General features: G+C 41.3%; 1 protein-coding gene across 1 annotated transcript in view; it reads right to left on the bottom strand.

The window, feature by feature from the left end:
• Positions 1 to 455: 455 nt before the first annotated feature.
• The window catches only part of ETNK2 (ethanolamine kinase 2), a 30,771-nt gene continuing 13,630 nt past the window's right edge, over positions 456 to 17,596 (bottom strand). The window contains exons 6-8 of the mRNA XM_031937187.1: positions 5,765 to 5,934; positions 4,843 to 4,916; positions 456 to 1,868 (exon numbers count right to left, since the gene is read on the bottom strand). Of these exons, the coding sequence (XP_031793047.1) occupies positions 1,796 to 1,868; positions 4,843 to 4,916; positions 5,765 to 5,934 (317 nt within the window). The 3' untranslated portion in view covers positions 456 to 1,795. The remainder of the gene's footprint in view (positions 1,869 to 4,842; positions 4,917 to 5,764; positions 5,935 to 17,596) is intronic.

Below are 17,596 nucleotides of genomic sequence, written 5' to 3' on the forward strand. Positions count from 1 at the left end.
CACTGGACAGACTGATCTCCAACGTCCTTTTAGTGCTGAGATTTGTAATCACGCACCTGGGTCTCAGAATCAAGTCTGGTTCTCCCGTCCCCATTTAAATTGTGGCCAAACTCACAGCCAGGCAGCTTTGCCAACCTAAGTACTCCATTCTGTAGCTCGGCACTGTGGAGCGGGGTAACCTCCTGCCAGTCACCTAGGTCCGTTGAGGTAGACTGGTCCTATGTGGGCTTGGCTTGAGACGGTTTCAGTTGGCCAGGCTCAGTGAGATAATATTTTGGTGATAGGAATAAGTCACGACCTACTAGCACCCACCATTCCCTAAACTTTCAGGTGTCCCTCAGTATTCCCAGCATCCAAAGGGGAGTTGAGTTGGCAGCCCAACAATTCAAGAGCCATGATGGCCCTTCTCTGACCCAAACTAATAATGCCAACAGAATGACCCCTCAGACCAAGAGTGAACAGCACCAGAAACCAGAAGCGGCCATTTTAATGGAGAACAAAACCACAGTCATTTTGAATCTCAAAGTTTGTTTTATGTGCCAGAGCTGAGAAGGGTCCCCCCACCCTACCCCAGGAGCCCTGGGGTCAGAAAGGAGACTGGGGAAAGATTTAATTGTTGTCTAAGGGAGAGTGGTGGTTGGTGAAGGAATTCAGGAGGTCAGGACATCCCCTACCTACATTCAGGTCAGGTCCTAACCAGGGGCCCATTCCCTGGTTCTCCTGGGGCCTCTGCTTCTTGGTGTATGTCCCCTCTTCCCTGCTGCCCAGGACTGACCTTCTGAGAGGGTCCCCTAATTCAGGTCCAGTGTATGCAAGAGAAACACAAGGTTAAGTAGGCATCTTGGATGGGTGGGTGGGGGCTGCGGGTGGGATCTAGGTCAGTGAGACTTACTGACCTAGGCTTTGGCTAACAGCACCCCATGATTCCCCCAGGCAATTACGATGACAGTTTGGGAGAGAGATATTCAGCACTCTAGTCACTGGGCCTTCTCAAGGCAACAGGAGCTGGCCATGGGGTAGAGGACATAGCCCCAGGACCCAAGTGGGGAATAGTGGAACTAGGTTGGAGGTGGGGTGAGATTAGGAACCAGAAACTGGGGCTGGAGAAAGTAAGAGTGGAAGCAGTGCCAGGGAAATCAGATAAGGCTGCTGATGGGGGGGGCATTTCCCACGGAGGATCCCCTCATCCAAGATAAGCACACCCACACATATGGGGTGTTGGGATGTGGCTAGTTGAAGGGAAGGGAATTCATCACTTTCTGCTTAGGAAAAGTAGGGAAATTGGGGGGGGAAGGATTAATTAGAGAATCTACGGGCATTTGGAAGTGGAAAGGAGCCCTTTCTACACTCTACCCAAGCTGAGCAGGCTCCAAAACTTAAATAAGGCACCCCTGATGGCAAAGAGGGATGAGAGTAGGGTGATTTTTGGAGGAATCCTGGGGTTCCCATTGATTATCTTGGTCCCTGTTCTAGAAGGTTGGTCATCCCTGGTATTCTACAGGCACTCCCCTTCCCCCCCACCAAAGTCTGGGAAGGGGAAGGGGAAGGGTACCCTGAGCTGGTTCCATCAGCCTCAGAGGCTGAAGCCAGACAGGGGGTGGGGGGGGGGGGGAGCGAGGTCTACGGCGGCTTTAATTTGGGGTCGGTGGCACAGGGCATGGGCTTCTCCACTGCCCCACCGGAGAGACCCCACCTGCATCCCTCTCTTGCTCCGGCCCTTTAGGCACAGGCCCCAGAGCCAAGCAGGAGCCCTGAGGAGAGCAGGTCTGGCTGGGTAGACAGGGCGGGAGGCCGGTCACTTTGGCATCTCCAAGGCCGACACCTGAGGCTTCACCTTGAAGTATTGATTGAATCTGATCACCGCATATCTGCCAGGAGACAGGGAGTAGGGGGCAGTATCAGGGAGGAAGTCGAGGGGCTCCCAGAATCTCAGGCCCTCATGGACATTCTCCCAGTGTCAGAGCTTGGAGTTCACAATTTCATTTTATAATCCACAACTCCAATCTATGGCTTAGCGCTGCAAGTTGGGGGAAGCCTAGGAGAGTGTCAGGTACCTCAGCACAGTCTCGGAGAGCTCTGGACTTGGAATCAGTAAGGAGGGTTCAAATTCCCAGTGCTGGCAGTTATTATTTATTTAAAGCATTTATTAAATGCCTACTATGTGTCAGGCAGTTTCCTAAGTCAGTTTTATTTATTTAAAGCATTTATTAAATGCTTACTGCATGTTAGGCATTTTCCTAAGTCAGTTTTATTTATTTAAAGCATTTATTAAATGCCTACTGCGTGTCAGGCATTTCCCTAAGTCAGTTTTATTTATTTAAAGCATTTATTAAATGCCTACTGCGTGTCAGGCATTTCCTTAAGTAAGTTTTATTTATGTAAAGCATTTATTAAATGCTTACTGCGTGTCAGGCATTTTCCCAAGTCCTGGAATATAGGATCGCCAGGTTCATGGATGTTTTTCCAAGATAAGTCTCCCAATCTTTCCCTTCTCGGTGTCCTCCAGGGAAGACCCTGAAAGCCCTAGAGTTACGGGTTTGAGGTCAGAGGACCTGGGTTCAAATTCTTTCTCTGATACGGGATTCTTGGTGGGATGCTCAGCAAGTCAGTTGCCCTGAGGTCCTTATCTACAAGAATGAGAGAGACCGTTCCTTCCACTTATGGGACTTAATGGGACCGGGATCGGAGCCTGATCAAGATTTGAAAATGGCGCCCCCTTGTGTGCTCTGCCCAAAGGATACACACAGCTAGACCTGACTGACACCCTCAGGTTGACTTATGGGAGAACGTACATCTATAGGATGCCCAGAACCAGTTATTAGCCAATGAGACCGTGGGATGCAGAGCTGGGGTGATGTGTGCTGTTTCCCACTTGTGTCTGATTCTTTAGGACCCCATTTGGGACTTTCTTGGCAAAGATTATTAATAGAGTGTTCTCCAGCTCATTTTACAGATGAGGAAACTGAGGCAAAGAGGGAGAAGTGACTTGCCCAGGGTCACACAGCTAGTGTCTGAGGCAGACAAACTCAGGAGGGCGAGTCTTCCTGACTCCAGCTCTGGCACTCTCCCCACTGTGCGGAGCTGATATAGAACTTCCTATGTGTGTATGTACATATATTTCTATCTGTATGTATATATATATATTTGTATGTATTTTATATTTATATATATATATATAAATATAAAATACATACAAATATATGTAGGTAGGTATATGTGTATCTATATATCTATATGATGTATATTTATATATAAAATGTTTATATTTGCATATAAAATATACACACATTATATGTGTGTAGATAGGTATATGTATATATACCTAGATGTGTATATACCTATATATTTTATATATAATGTATATGTTTACATATAAAATACACATATGTACATATATATGTACATATACCTAGAATGTATATACTTATATATGTATAATGTATATTTTAAATGTACTTACATATATATTTTATATAAATATATTATTTATATTTATTTTATATTTATATTATAAACATATATTTTATATAAATATAATAAATATAAAATATACACACACTATACATATATATCTACATATATATGTAGGGAGATACATATATACACATATGTATAAAAATTCTATTTAAAAAAAAAAAAAAAAGAGTTCCACCTTTCCCCACAACCTCCCTAGCGTAAGGTTACCTATCCTGCCGAGCCACGCTTGGGGTCCCGGCAGCATTTCTCCTTTTTCCTCTTTCTCCCCCCATATATCAGCAGCAAGGATGGACAGGGTTCAAAGACCTTTGAACCTTAACTGGAAATACTCTTCATCATGGGGGAGAAGATGAAGGCTGATAAGAGCACTGGAATGTGCTTAAGTTGATTCTCAGATAGATCTGGGAGTGACAGGTCTGGAAAGGACCTTTAGAGATCATCTGGCAAATCCTTTATTTTCCCAGTTGGGGAACTGAGGCCCAGACATATCAAGAGACAGCATGAGACGGAAGAAAGAGAACTTGGGTTCAAATTTTTTTCTTGACTCTGCTTACCACATAGTGACCCCTTAGGTCTCGGCTTTCGCATCTATAAAGTGAGGGGTTGGAGGAACATCCTCTATTATCTCTTTTTGGCTTTAAATCTATGAGTAGGTGAGGTGATTTAGCTTGCTGGTAAATGGCAGTTCTGGGATTCTGTTACCCTCCATTCTGATCCAAATCAAGAGTTCATTCTCCTTGCAAGGAAGCGCTATCATGCGATGGGGAAAGCACATGGATTTTTAGGATGGCTGGGTTAAACTCTGGGAATGAATTAGAGGACCATGAATGGCTTCTGTAACAAACAGCAGGGAAATGTACTAGATCTGAAGTCCACTTACTTGGCTTTGAATCTTGGCTCTATTTTCTAACTGTGATCTTGGATAAGTCACTCTCTTTTTCCCAGAGCCTCAATTTCCCCGGGATCTTTCATAATCAGTTAAGCTCTCATGAGGGCTAAAGTGCTGCCATGATAGTATTCTATTCACTAGTTTGGGAGCTGGCCAAGAAACTCCCTGCCAGGGCTCAGAGGGTTCTTAGGAAGACTGGAGTCTTCCTGGACTGGAGAGGAGGGGGGAGCAGGGGATTTTCAAAGAGGGTAGTATTGTTCCAACTCAATTGGCTCACTCTCCTAGGGTCTTCCCAGAGCTCTCCAGGGCAACCTTATTTTACAAATGGGGAAGCAGAGGCCAAAGATTTGGATGGGGAAAAGTTAGTACGAAGTCCCTTGGTTCACCCCCTCCTGGGACAGGGAACTTCTCTCCCACCACACCCTCCATTCTCATCTTTGTTCCTGCCCACTTCTTTTTGTCCTCTGCCCACTCACCTGAGGAAGTCAAAGTCGATGGTAGAGAACTGGTTCTGGATGAGAGCCCAGAATGCCCAAAAAAAATGAGAGGCCTGGGAAAGAAGCAGAGAGGGTCAGAGTGGTTTCCTCCTTCCCTCCCCCAACACCCACCCTTTAGAACTGAAGACAAATACCAAAAGCTGACTCCTAGCCAGGCTGGGAGAAGCAAAGAGTTTGGGCTCTGGGGTCTTTCCGACATCAGCCTGGTAAATCCTCCTGACAACAGGTAGGGTCAGAGAATCTGGGTTCCTTTGCTAACTTTGCTCTTTATTTGATGAGTCATTTCACTTTACATGATCTGAGTTCTCATTTACAAAATGAGGGGATAAAATTTCAGAGGCCCTTTCCAGTTCTAAATCCTGTGATCCCTCGGGGATGAGTATCTTCCTCAGGCCACTCTAGGCTCCCTCCCCCACAGGGTACAAATAGAGCAGATGCTTCCTGAGGGCACAGGCTGCAGCTGTCAGAGTACTGTCCCCTTTGCAACTGCGATTGGCTCATGCCCTCCTGTCTGACTCCCAGCAACTTCTGTCCATTGGTCCTAATAACTTTCTCCTCTGTGGGTCACATGGTGTCAATGGCCTTTCTAAAAACAGTAGTTAAGGAACATTGTTGAGGAATCCCCTTTCCCAAGAAAGTAGATAAACCGATTTCTTGGAGATGAAATAGGGGCAGTGCCATTCAAAAGCAGAGGCATATAGACCCGATGACTTTGCAGCCCGAAGCAGCCACATATTTTCCATTTGGTGAAGAGCTTAGACAAAGTTTCTGGAGTTCCAGGTCTACCCAATTCGTTTACTCATGTTTCTTCTCCCCTCTCTCCCCCCATCCTCCCCCATTCCGAGTTTCCCACCACACTGTGGTCAGTCTTGGGTGAACAGTACTCCCTACTTTCTCTCACCAGAGCAAACTTGTTAACTTGTACATAGAGCTTCTCCACTTCTCTGGGCGTCACAGCTGTTCCACCCCAGCCTTCCTTGCAGAGCTGCTTGTGGGCCTGCAGATAGTAATTCAGCCATCGAAGTTGAGTCTCCCGGCTGGGGTAGAGACTATAGTCCACCTCATTCACACCTGCGAGACAGAGGGCTTGGCTTAATGGAGGATGCTCAGGAGAGGTGGCCCACGTTCTCAGATTATCCTTAGCAGGATCCTGTCCCATTGCCTTTGGCTTTGGAAACATAACCTCAATTAAGAGCCTTGCCCACAATTGTTTAGACCTTTGGAGAGATGGTCTTGGGACTTTTCTTCATGATTTGGTCCTTTGCATCAACCCCTTTCCTCCTCTAGCCCACAAAAACAATGATGTCTCCGACTCAGGTCTTTAAGGCTCCATCTTACTCTCACCTCCTGCTTACCCATTCCCATCTCTACTCTGTACTTCCCTTTCTCTCAAAGAGTAATAAAAGACTCAAGACTTGACCAGCCTGTATCTAAAATATCAGCATTTTCCCAAAGTCCTCAGTCCTACTATCATTCCACCCCTGCACTTAACTCATCACTTGACTAGTCAATGAGAATAATAGGATCATAGCTCTAGAGTGAGAAGAGACCTCAGAGGTTTGAGTCCAAATCTTTTGATCTTTATAAGTTTTGGTCGATCCTCCTTATCCATCACTTGGGGGTGACTCTGGGTTCTTAAGGCAATGCCAGTGTACTGAAAGTTAGGGTAGGTTTTATATAAAGTTAGAAAAGATTTGAGAAAATAATCTCAAAAGAGAACTATCATAGTTAAATTGGGAGATGCTCCTAATCAGAACCTTGGCCACTAAGTGACAAAATTTGCAGCCTTGGGCAGCTCATGTAATCATCTAAAAAGGCATGTGTTTGGGGGGATAGGGGAGGATATACTGACTCACTGGCTCTTGAATTATTATTTTTTTTAAGAGGTTAGAGCAAATTTTATTATGCTTTAGCGGAAGCCAAAAAGTTAAGGACAGCAATTGTGATCTTAGACAAAGCAACAATAAAAATGTGTTTGACTAAAAGGGATACATTATACTTTATTATTGTATGTATAATTACATTATGTCAAAAGTCATCATAAACAATGAATTAATATCAACACCAAACATGTGAACCAAATAGCAGAGTATCTAAATACTTAAAGGAAAAGTTAAGAGTTACAGGAAGAACTAGACAGTGAAACTAATAGTAGAGGACCTCAATGCATCCCTTTCAACCTTTGATAAATGTAAACAAAAGTAAATAAGAAGGAAGTTAAAGATGTGAATAGAATTTTAAAGAAGTTTAACTATGATAGATTTCTGGTAATTATTACATGAGAATAGAAAGGAGCATATATATTGTCAGTTGCACTTGGAATCTTTATAAAAACTGACTTTGGGAGCATAAAAACATAACAAGCAAATGCAGAAAAGTATAAATATTATACAAAAAATAAATATATTTGTAATATATAAATATATATTATATATAATATTAAATATATTAAATAAGGAAACTGCCAAAGCAGTCCTAAGAGGAAAAATTATATCTAAATACTTTTATCAGCAAAAGAAAGAATACATCAATGAATTTGATATGCAAATAAAGTAGATAAACTATCCATACTTATTGAGCTAAAAATTCCACCTTTCTAGGAGCAGCTAGGTGGCACAGTGGATAGAGTTATTAGCCCTGAAGTCAGGAGGAGGAGGACTTGTGGCTATATGCAAATAAAGTAGATAAACTATCCATACTTATTGAGCTAAAAATTCCACCTTTCTAGGAGCAGCTAGGTGGCACAGTGGATAGAGTTATTAGCCCTGAAGTCAGGAGGAGGAGGACTTGTGGCTCAATTATTGACCACTTAGAATCATAAGAGCTGAAATCAAGTGCTGTCTTGATTTTACCTTTCTAGCTGGATGGTTTAGGGACAAATCATTTTTAAATTTCTAAGTTTCACCTTCCTCATCTGTAAAATGGGACAATTACACTTAACATGACTTCACTCACAAGATTGTGAGGACTACATATGACAATATTCCTAAGAGTATTTTGTGACCATAAAACCACTATGTTAACATATTTACAATCATTACTGGGAGTTTGTGTAGTAGAGCGTGTGGGAAGCAGAGTAGCTTGTCCTAAACAGCAGGACAGAAATGAAGATGTTGAAGTTGAAAGAAGCTTTGGATTTTGAAGAACCTGTTGCGCTAACCATGTCTATTTCCTTCTTCTTCCTTCCCCTGACTACTTCTTCCTATAGTTCTTATTGTAGGTACTGGATCCTGAGAACTGTGGAAAATAGAGTCAAAGATTTCCTGGCTCCATAGAGAGACAGTCCAGAGCAGTGGGAAGAGCATCTAACTTGGGAGAATGGTACTTGGCATTATCAGACTCAAGTTCAAATCCTAGCTTCCCCCAACTCCTTCCCTGTAAAATCTTGGATGCATTACTCTCTGGGATTTGGGCTCTCATCTGTAAATTGAGACCTTTAAGATCCACTTGAGTTCATCTAGATTCCTAAGATGCAGGAGATCCAGCATTATTGGATCAGAGGGATTGGGGATCCCTTTCTTTTAGACCTATTGTCTGATACACCCAAGGTACTAGGATCAATAGTCAGTCCAAAAAAAAATATTAAACACCTACTATGTGCCAGGCACTAGGTTAAATGCTGGGGACACAAAAAAGCTAAAAGGGAATCCCCTATTCTCAATTTAATGGATGAGGGTAACATGTAAAAAGAACCTGAAAACCTGGGGTAGGGGGGTGAATGGAAGAAGGCAAGGAAGGAAAAGGGTACCTATATTTCCCAGAAGGGCTTGGAGATGATCTTTAAGGTTCTTTTCAGCTCAGAGAACCCAGTTTTAGAAAATGTGTACCTAGAATCATAACTTCTCTGATGTCTCCAGAATATTAGAGGATGCTAGAATTAAGGATGTGAAAGAAGTGACTTGCCCAAAGCCATATCACTTAGCTAATGACAGAAATGATGCCAGTGGACTCAGATCTTTTGTTTCCCAAATCAAAGCTTCCAATAACTGAAAGCTAGGCTATTCTGCCAGGGCTCAGCCCTCTCTCCTGCATTTCTGCTTTTCCCACCACAATTCCCCTCACCCTCCATGCCAAAAGTGGGATTAGGACTCAATTCAAACTACTTGCCCCTTTGGGAAAATTCCAAGTGAACTTTGCTCATAAAGCCAGTGAGAAAAGGAATTCAAATACTTTAGGAATTATCCTCCCCTGTCTAACCCCAGGCAAGACTTTCTACATGGCAGCTGAGTACTTGGCAAGACATGGTGCCAGGCTGGTGCCAGGCTGGACGTTAAGTCTCTCATAGGTTCCTCCCTCTACCTGATCAGCTGGTATCCATCCATCAGCCTAGGGAAAAGCTGGGGAAGTTCCGTAGTTCCTGTACTGGCTCCATTTTTGGTGAGTTCTGAGGTGATTATTGTTGCACAAATAGTTGACTAGTCTCTTTCCTATCTCCTGAACCAACCAATACACACACACACACACACACACACACACACACACACAGACACTTTTTCTCTCTGTCTCTGTGTCACACACACACACACACACACACACTTTTTCTCTCTGTCTCTCTGTGTGTGTATGTTGCTCTCTGCACCTGGATTCAGAAAGAAAACAGAGCCGAGCTAGTGGGCAGTTCCAATAGCTTATAAGAATCCAGTTGGGCAGGCTTTTATACACTTTGTCTTCTCTTTTTCTCTACTCAGATCATTCCCCTGGAGTATCCTAGAATTCAGAATGGTAGAACCACAAAGTACTTTCGATATCAACTCATCTTGCTCCCTCAACAAGCTGTGAAAATCAGATACTCTCATGCCATGGTTCTGTTAGTCTCCTAAATGTAGAGTTGAAAAGGACCCTAGAGGTCATCTAGTTTGACCTTGTACTTTGCAGATGAGGAGTGATTTGTCAAAAGTGACACAAGTACTAAGCATTGAGGTGGAACATAAAACCCAGGTCATTTTTCCTCAGAGCCAGAGCTTTTTCCACCACCCCATCGTGCTTCCCTAATAGATATCAGTCAATTGGACCAAAAGAAAGGCACTAACTTCATTCTGAGGGCAGCTGATCAAGGCTGGAAAGGAGCATTGGGGGGAAAAGCCACAAAAGCGTTCCTTCCCCTCTCTTCTACCATTCCCTCTCTATCACAGGCAAGGAGAGCTATAGAGATCTGGAGAGGGTTCACAATGAAGGTTCTAGGTTTCATGTATCCCAAGATAGGAAAAGAGCCCTAAATTTCAGAATAATTTCAATACTCTGTACAGAATCATAGGACCATGTTTCTAGAGTTGAAAAGAGCCTCAGAAGTCACCCGATCCAAATCCCCTCATTTTCCAGATAAGGAAACTGAGGCACAGGGAAGTGAAGGGACTTGCCTGGGTAGTAGAAGAGATGGGATTTGAACCCCAGTCCTCTGACTCTTTGCACTATTACATGGTACATCCTTACATTCTCATCTCACTATCCTTTACTCTCCTGACAACAATAACTCCAATTTGGCAAAAAACTAAAAACTTACTATTTGTTTTTTCCACATGTTGCCTTTTCTTGCCTTTGCTATCCCTCTGACCTATACAAAACCTCACCCACTTCCATAATTCTAAATCAATTTCCTTAAATTCTCCAGTTTTGACTCCAGACTCTTTTCCTTCAATTGCATTCAACAGATTTTTCAAAAGGCACATAATGGATACTAGAAATATATAGAAGAAAAAGAAACAGTCCCTGCCTTTGAGGAACATATTTTCCATTGGAGGGCAACAACATGGCTACAAATAAGCAAATACAAGGTCATTTGAGGAGGGGGAAGCACAAATAATTGGGAGAACCAAGAAAAGCTTTAATTAGGAAGTAATCCCCAAGTTAAACCTTTAAGGAAGCAAAGGATTCTAAGGGATAAAATAAAAGAAGGGAATATATTCTGGGCATGGAAGACTTCCCGGGCAAAGGCAAAGAATATGGATATGATGTATTCACTTTGAAGAACAACTAGTGGGTCAACTAGGCTAGAATGTAGAAAGGGGGCAATCTGTATTGTCTATAAAGGTAACGACATATCGTGAAGAGATTTGGTAGTATGTCTTTTTATTTAAGAGGTAATGGGGAGCTTCTGAAGATTTTTGAATAGGTGACTCCTAAGTCAAACCTTGCCTTGAGAATATTAATTTGTAAGCTCTATGATGAGTGGATTAGAAGAAGAAGAATGAGGAAGAATGATCAATTAAGATTCTCTTATAATGGCCTTCATGAAAGATGATGAGAATATTAACTAGAATCATAGCCTTGTGAGTGAAAAGAAAAAGGACAATTATTAAAGAAGATGTGATAAAACTTGGCAACTGACTAGATTGGGAGATGAGAGTAAGAAAGTAGCCTCAAGGATGACTTTAAAGTTGTCATCCTGGGGGAGCAGAAGAATTGATGTATGTCCACAGGAAAGTTTTAAGAAGGGGGGATAAAGGATGAAAAGATAACAAGATCCATTTTAGACATACTAAATGTGAGATAATTATGGGACATCTAGATAAAGATTCTGTCCAGAAGGCAATTGGTGGTGTAGACCTGAAGTTTAAGAAAGAGATTAGGCCCAAATACATTGAGCTAAGTGTAATCTGTACAGCAATGATAATAGATTTCATGGTAGTTGCTGAGAACACTAAGACAGAAAATCTGTTACTTGCCATTCATCCTTTGTTTTCAAGGAGGACCAATAGCATACAATGGTATGGGTGATGTCTTGACTTGCCCATGAATCAGATTTAAGTGAGGTAGAGCTATACAAAGTTGTCAGCCTTACTCTTTCTCCAAGAGTCATAAAAGGCAGGACAAAAGACAAATGACCTGCCCTGACCTGGGATACAATGGATGACCTTGGCATTTTTGATGTCTGACCAACTCTAAGTGATCCACAATACCTGCTTCACCCTCCTTTGGGACCATTAGAACAAATCTTTTCCTTATCTGCCCATTCTGCTAGGATAAATCTTTACGTACTTGGGGTAGACATCCTCCTCTAACTCACAGATGGATTACCTTGTTTAGCCCATCTTTTGAGAAAGTTTTACATGCTACAATTTCTGGGAGTCACAGGTTAGAATTGAGTGAAGATGGACACCAAAAGTGGATAAGCAGTCCTGAAAAGGACTCAGTAAGCCCTCACATAAGAGGCGCTAGTCCTCCCTAAAATCTCCACACACAGAAAACCTAAATCTTTAAAGAGAAGGAACTCCAGAACTGCACAACACTTGGAAATTCAAAGTGGATAATAATTCAGCAAAAGATACTGAGAATAGTTCAGATAGGTAAGGGGAACCAGGAAGGAAGAGAAGCAGGAAGGAGGAATGTCCAAGACAGAGGGAAGAGAAGATAGTCAATTGTATCAAGAGGTCAGGAAGCAGAAGGGCTATAATTGAGACATTTTTTTAATGAGGGAGAGGAAGAAAAGGGGAGAGGAAAAGGAGAAAGACAGAAAAGAAAGAAGAGAGAATAAAAGAAAGGAAGAGAAGGAAGGAAGGTGGAAGGAAATCTTAATTAACTGCCAGGCATTGTACTAAGAACTTTATAAATATAAAATCAAATGATCCTCATTTGATGGGTAGGTACTTTAATGATCTCCATTTTTTTTAGCTAAAGAAACTGAGGCAATCAAAGGATAAATGACACTCTTAAATATCTGAGGCCAAATCTCAACTTCCTGAGTCTAGACCCAGCATTCCATTCATTGGACCATCTAGCTTCCTGAGGTAGAGAAATGAGTAGAAGGGGAGGAAATGGAGGCAACCAATAGAGATGATTCTAAGAGTTTTTAAATAAAAAGGGGGAGAGATGCATTGTAAGCTAGAGAAGATGAGTACCAGGACCACGGCATGATCCCGAAAAATAGTGCCAGAAGTCCTAAAGCTTAGAGTTAATGGAAGATTATAAAAACGAAAGTTAATCTGAGGTAGAGAAATGAGTAGAAGGGGAGGAAATGGAGGCAACCAATAGAGATGATTCTAAGAGTTTTTAAATAAAAAGGGGGAGAGATGTATTGTAAGCTAGAGAAGATGAGTACCAGGACCACCGCATGATCCCGAAAAATAGTGCCAGAAGTCCTAAAGCTTAGAGTTAATGGAAGATTATAAAAACGAAAGTTAAAAAAAAAAAAAACTATTTTGAGGAAAAGAGAAGAATGAAAGGGAAAAGATGCTTGGAGCAAATGAGTCAATAAGACTTAAGGCAAAAAAAGGATCAGCTCCTCGTCATTGTTCTGTTTCTGTTTTCTCTGTCAAGGAGAATGACTTTTGAACTAGAAAGGCCAGGGGGATAAAAAAAAACATAGTTAACAGTTGATATTGAGATAAGTAATTCTAGCTGTCTTGCCCAAGTGAACTCTATCCTCGGGTACTAAAAACGGTAGCGGGTGTGGTGGCTGAGTTAGTAATAAAAAAAATGGTGGAAAACAAAAAAGGAGTAAGCCAACTGCTGGCTAATGAGCATGGCTTTGATTTCCAGAGACTTTGTAGAATGGATCATTAAAAAAAAATGGTAACTGAATGTCTAGAAAAGGAAGAAGTGATTATACAGTGCTGGCAAGGATTCTGAGAGAACAGGTCATATCAAGCTGATCTAGCACTTAGCATAATGATCAGTACATAGTAGGCACTTAATATTGTTGATTGATCTCCTTTTCTTTTTTTTTTTTCCTCAAAGCTGTTGGATTAGAGAATGTTGAAGCTAGAATTTACATAGATTTTAGAAGAGCATTTGATAAAGAATCTCATATTATTCTTATGGAAAAGATGACCCAAGTTCAAATTCAGCCTCAGATACTTACTAGCTATGTGATGCTGGGCAAGTCATTTAACTCCATTTGCCTCATCTATAAAATGAGCAGGAGAAGATAATGACAAACCACTTAAGGATCTTTGCCAACAAAACCTAAAATTGGGTCACAAAGATTTAGACGTGAGTGAAAATGACTGAACAAGTCAGCTTGGCAGGCAATTCGTAACAGAGTGAGCCAGGAATTTGTGGTTGATCCTGTACTATTTTAATATAACTTGGAAAATCACACAGATGATATACTCCTTTGTAAATGACAAAAAGCCAGAAGGGATAGTTAATACTGGAAGACAGTCAGATTTCAAAAGATCTGAATAGGATAGATTATAGAATCTCATAAAATGGGAATCAATAGGAATACATGTAAAAACTTATATTGGGGTTCAAAAAATCAACTTCCTAAGTAAAGAATAGTAAAGGCATAGTGTTTTTTTTTAAATATATGGGGATCTGGTGGATTTTAAGTTCAGTGAGTTTGTAGTATAATCTGGAAGGGGGAGCAACTAATGTGATCTTGGGTGATATTAGAAGAAGCATAGCTTTCAGGAATTGGGAAGTGATAGTCCTTCTGTATCTGCCATATGTTAGATCACATCTGGTTTATTATATGGGGAAGTTGGTGGCACCAGTGGGTAGAGCTCTAGGTCTGGGATCAGGAAGTCCTGAATTCAAATGTAACCTCAAACACTAACTAGCTGTGTGTTACCCTAAACAAGTCACTAAACCTCTAGCTTAGTTGTCTCAACTGTAAAGTGGAGAGAATAATGAGCCTCTCACAAGTTGTCATAAAGATCAAATGAGACATTTGTCAAAAAAGAATGCTAGCCCTGTATCTGGTATATAGTAGGCACTATGTAAATTTTTATTCCTTTTTTCTACCCTTATTATATTTAATTCTGGATATTTCAGTTTAAGACAAACATTGATAAACTAAAGAGTGTCCTGGATAGAGGAACAAGGATAATGAAAGGTCTTGAATTCATATCATTTGTAGACTGGTCGAAAGAACTGAGGATGTTTCATCTGAAGAAGGGAAGACTTTGTGGGGAGGGGGTATGGTGGAGGTAAGAAGGCAGGGCATATGAGAGTTTTTGAATATTTGAAAGACTGTCATGTGAAAGAAGGATTAGGCTTGCTCTGTGGGATTCTAGAATTCAGAACCAGGAGCAAAGAAAGAAAGTTTGAAAGGGACAAATTTGGGTTTGATGTCAGGAAAAAAACTCCCAACAGAGTGGTCCAAAAATGAGAATAGGTTGTCTTGGGAGGGAGTGGGTTTCCCATCATTGAGAATCTTGAAGCAAAAACTGGAGGATCCAATGTCAGGAGGGAATTTGAGGGGGATGGGTTGGACCTGGGCATGCATGTGGCTGGCAAGGAAAGAGGCAATCTTTTAGGACAGATTGAAGAGGTAAAAAGGAGATGATTGAAAAGATAGAAGCTCCTGGAGCAAATAGGAGAGAAAAGATGGTACTGACAGTATGAATAAAAGAGTTGGTTTTAGAAAATAGAAAGGACATATCTCCTTCAATGACTGAGGCAAAGGAGGACAGAATGGGGCATAACATACAGGTCAAGCAGGGGATAAGCTGGAGCTTATGGCAGATGTCCTCAATTTTCTTGGTAAAAGAGGTGGTGAGGTCTTTTGCTAAGAGTGAAGAGAGAAGAAATGGTATATTTATCAAGATGTGATTGCTTATAGGATGAACTTGCTAGGATTGGAGGAAGGAGTCAAAAGTAAAAGATAATGAATTGAACTGGTCAATTTAGATCAAGACTCTGAAGAGATCAAAGTGAATCCAGAAAAGAACTGATGGATGGAAGTATGGGGAAAGAAGGAGAGTGGAGGGATTAGGGGTCCAAATGAGGATGAAGGTTAGATTAAGGAGAAATTAAACTGAAGGAGGGATAAGAGGATAGGAGATTACAATCAGCAAGAGAAATTTCGATGTTTGCCATCATGCAAGTAAGATAGTTTGGGGCAATGGTGAGATCCAAGATGTGATCATCCTAGGGGCGCAAATGAAGTAAAATGAAGACGTAAGTCAAGGGAGCTAAGTAAATTGATGAATTGGAAGGTCAGGACATTTGAAGTAACATCACTATGTATAGAGAAATCTCTAAATATGAGGGCAAAAATTAGAGTAGAAAAAAGTAGTCAAGTACTGATTCCTTGAAAATAAAAAGTATGTGGTTTATTTGTGTGTGTGTGTGTGTGTGTGTGTGTGTAGTATACACAGTCTCTCCTGATGGAATGCAAGTTTCCTGAGAGCAGAGAAACTTTGTATCTCTAGGGTCTAATGCTGGAATAGTGAGTGGTTAATAAAAGCTTATTGATTGATCGGAGAGAGAATGAGCCAGGAAATTAACTGAATATAGAGTGATAAAGACAAATGGAATGAACCTTAAAGAAAGAGAGGATGCTAAAGAATGGTGGTCAGGGATTTGGAGTGGTAATAAGGAATTTGTTGCTGCTTCTTCCTCTTAGCCCATTGTGGATGTGATGGTACCTAGAACTGGAGAGGGGTAGTGGGCCTTCTGTTGTCAGTGATCATGGCTACCAAGAGTTGTAAAGACACAAAGAGATCTAAGAAGAATTTACAGCAATCTGTTAGTGAAGGTTTAAAGGAACAAATAGTGGAGAGATAGGGCTAAAGTGGATAAGGATGAAAGGTAACTAGAATCTTTCCCTAGAATCTTTCCCTGCACAGAGAGGTAGAGGAAGTTTATCAGTCATAAGATAGCGTACAATGTATAATGGTTATCAAAAGGACTTGTCTTCTCAATAGATGGGGTAGGGACTAGAGGGAGGGAGAAAATTTAGAACTCAACATTTTAAAAAAGAATGTTAAAATAATAAAAAAATTAAATAGCAAATAAAAATAAGATAGGCCAAGTTCTCTCCCATAATTACCTTGACTTGCTAGATATAATATCTCCCCCTCTTTGGTTATTTACATAGTGTCTCCCCTATTAGAATGTACATTCTTTGAAGGCAGGGACTGTCTTTGCTTTTTTGTATGTCCCCCATGCTCACATTACCTGGAACATAGTAAAGGTTTTAATAAATGCTTGCTGACTGACTGAGCATAGTGTGGCTATTAGAGCAATAAAGTCAATTTCCATGGCTCATCATTGCAAACAATCGGGGCTAGAGAAATAATGGGCTGATGGAGGGAGTGGCACATGCTGCACATATCCATGAATAACTGTATTCTCACTGACTGACAGCCCAGAGGCACATCAGGATACTTTACTTGTGAAGTAAACACTTAGCTTACAGTCTGCAAGTTCCCAGATTGGTGGGGCCTCTCATACCACAGGCACCATGAAGTATCTTTGCTCAGGGGTATCCATTACCCAGGAGATATCTTATGGTACTGAGGGCTCAAACTGAGGCAAATGATAACAATAGTGATCAAGTCCCTAGGAGCTGAACTCAATTTATACTTGGTGACAGTTCTGGAGACATATTCAAGATGTAAGCAATAAGGCATCCTTTAAAGATACACACACCAAATAAACCAGATAGCTCCCCATTCTCAAGGATATTAGTACTTGATTCATCAAACTACTTTAATTCTTGCCCTCCCATTTGCAGACTTCCCTGTACACAATGTGTACTTCAAATGTCCTGACCTTCCAATTCATCAATTTACTTAACTCCCTTGACCTACATCTTCATTTCACTTTATCTGCCCCCTGGGATGATCACATCTTGGATCTCATCATCATTATATCTGTGTCCTGGGTGAGTGTCCAATGTTCCCCATTATACTAGTAGTTCCCTGGAAATATGAATTGAGCTTCTCTCATCAGAGTGGAAGTGGGGTCAGGACTCTAAATGTGTATTGTTGGATTCTGCATAGAGAGAGGGCTTTGGACATGGAGTAAATGATGGGGCCAACAGCTCTAGATCAAGGCATTTTTG

This window comes from Sarcophilus harrisii, chromosome 4 (assembly GCF_902635505.1).
Source record: "Sarcophilus harrisii chromosome 4, mSarHar1.11, whole genome shotgun sequence".
In the NCBI taxonomy this organism is placed as follows: Eukaryota; Metazoa; Chordata; class Mammalia; order Dasyuromorphia; family Dasyuridae; genus Sarcophilus; species Sarcophilus harrisii.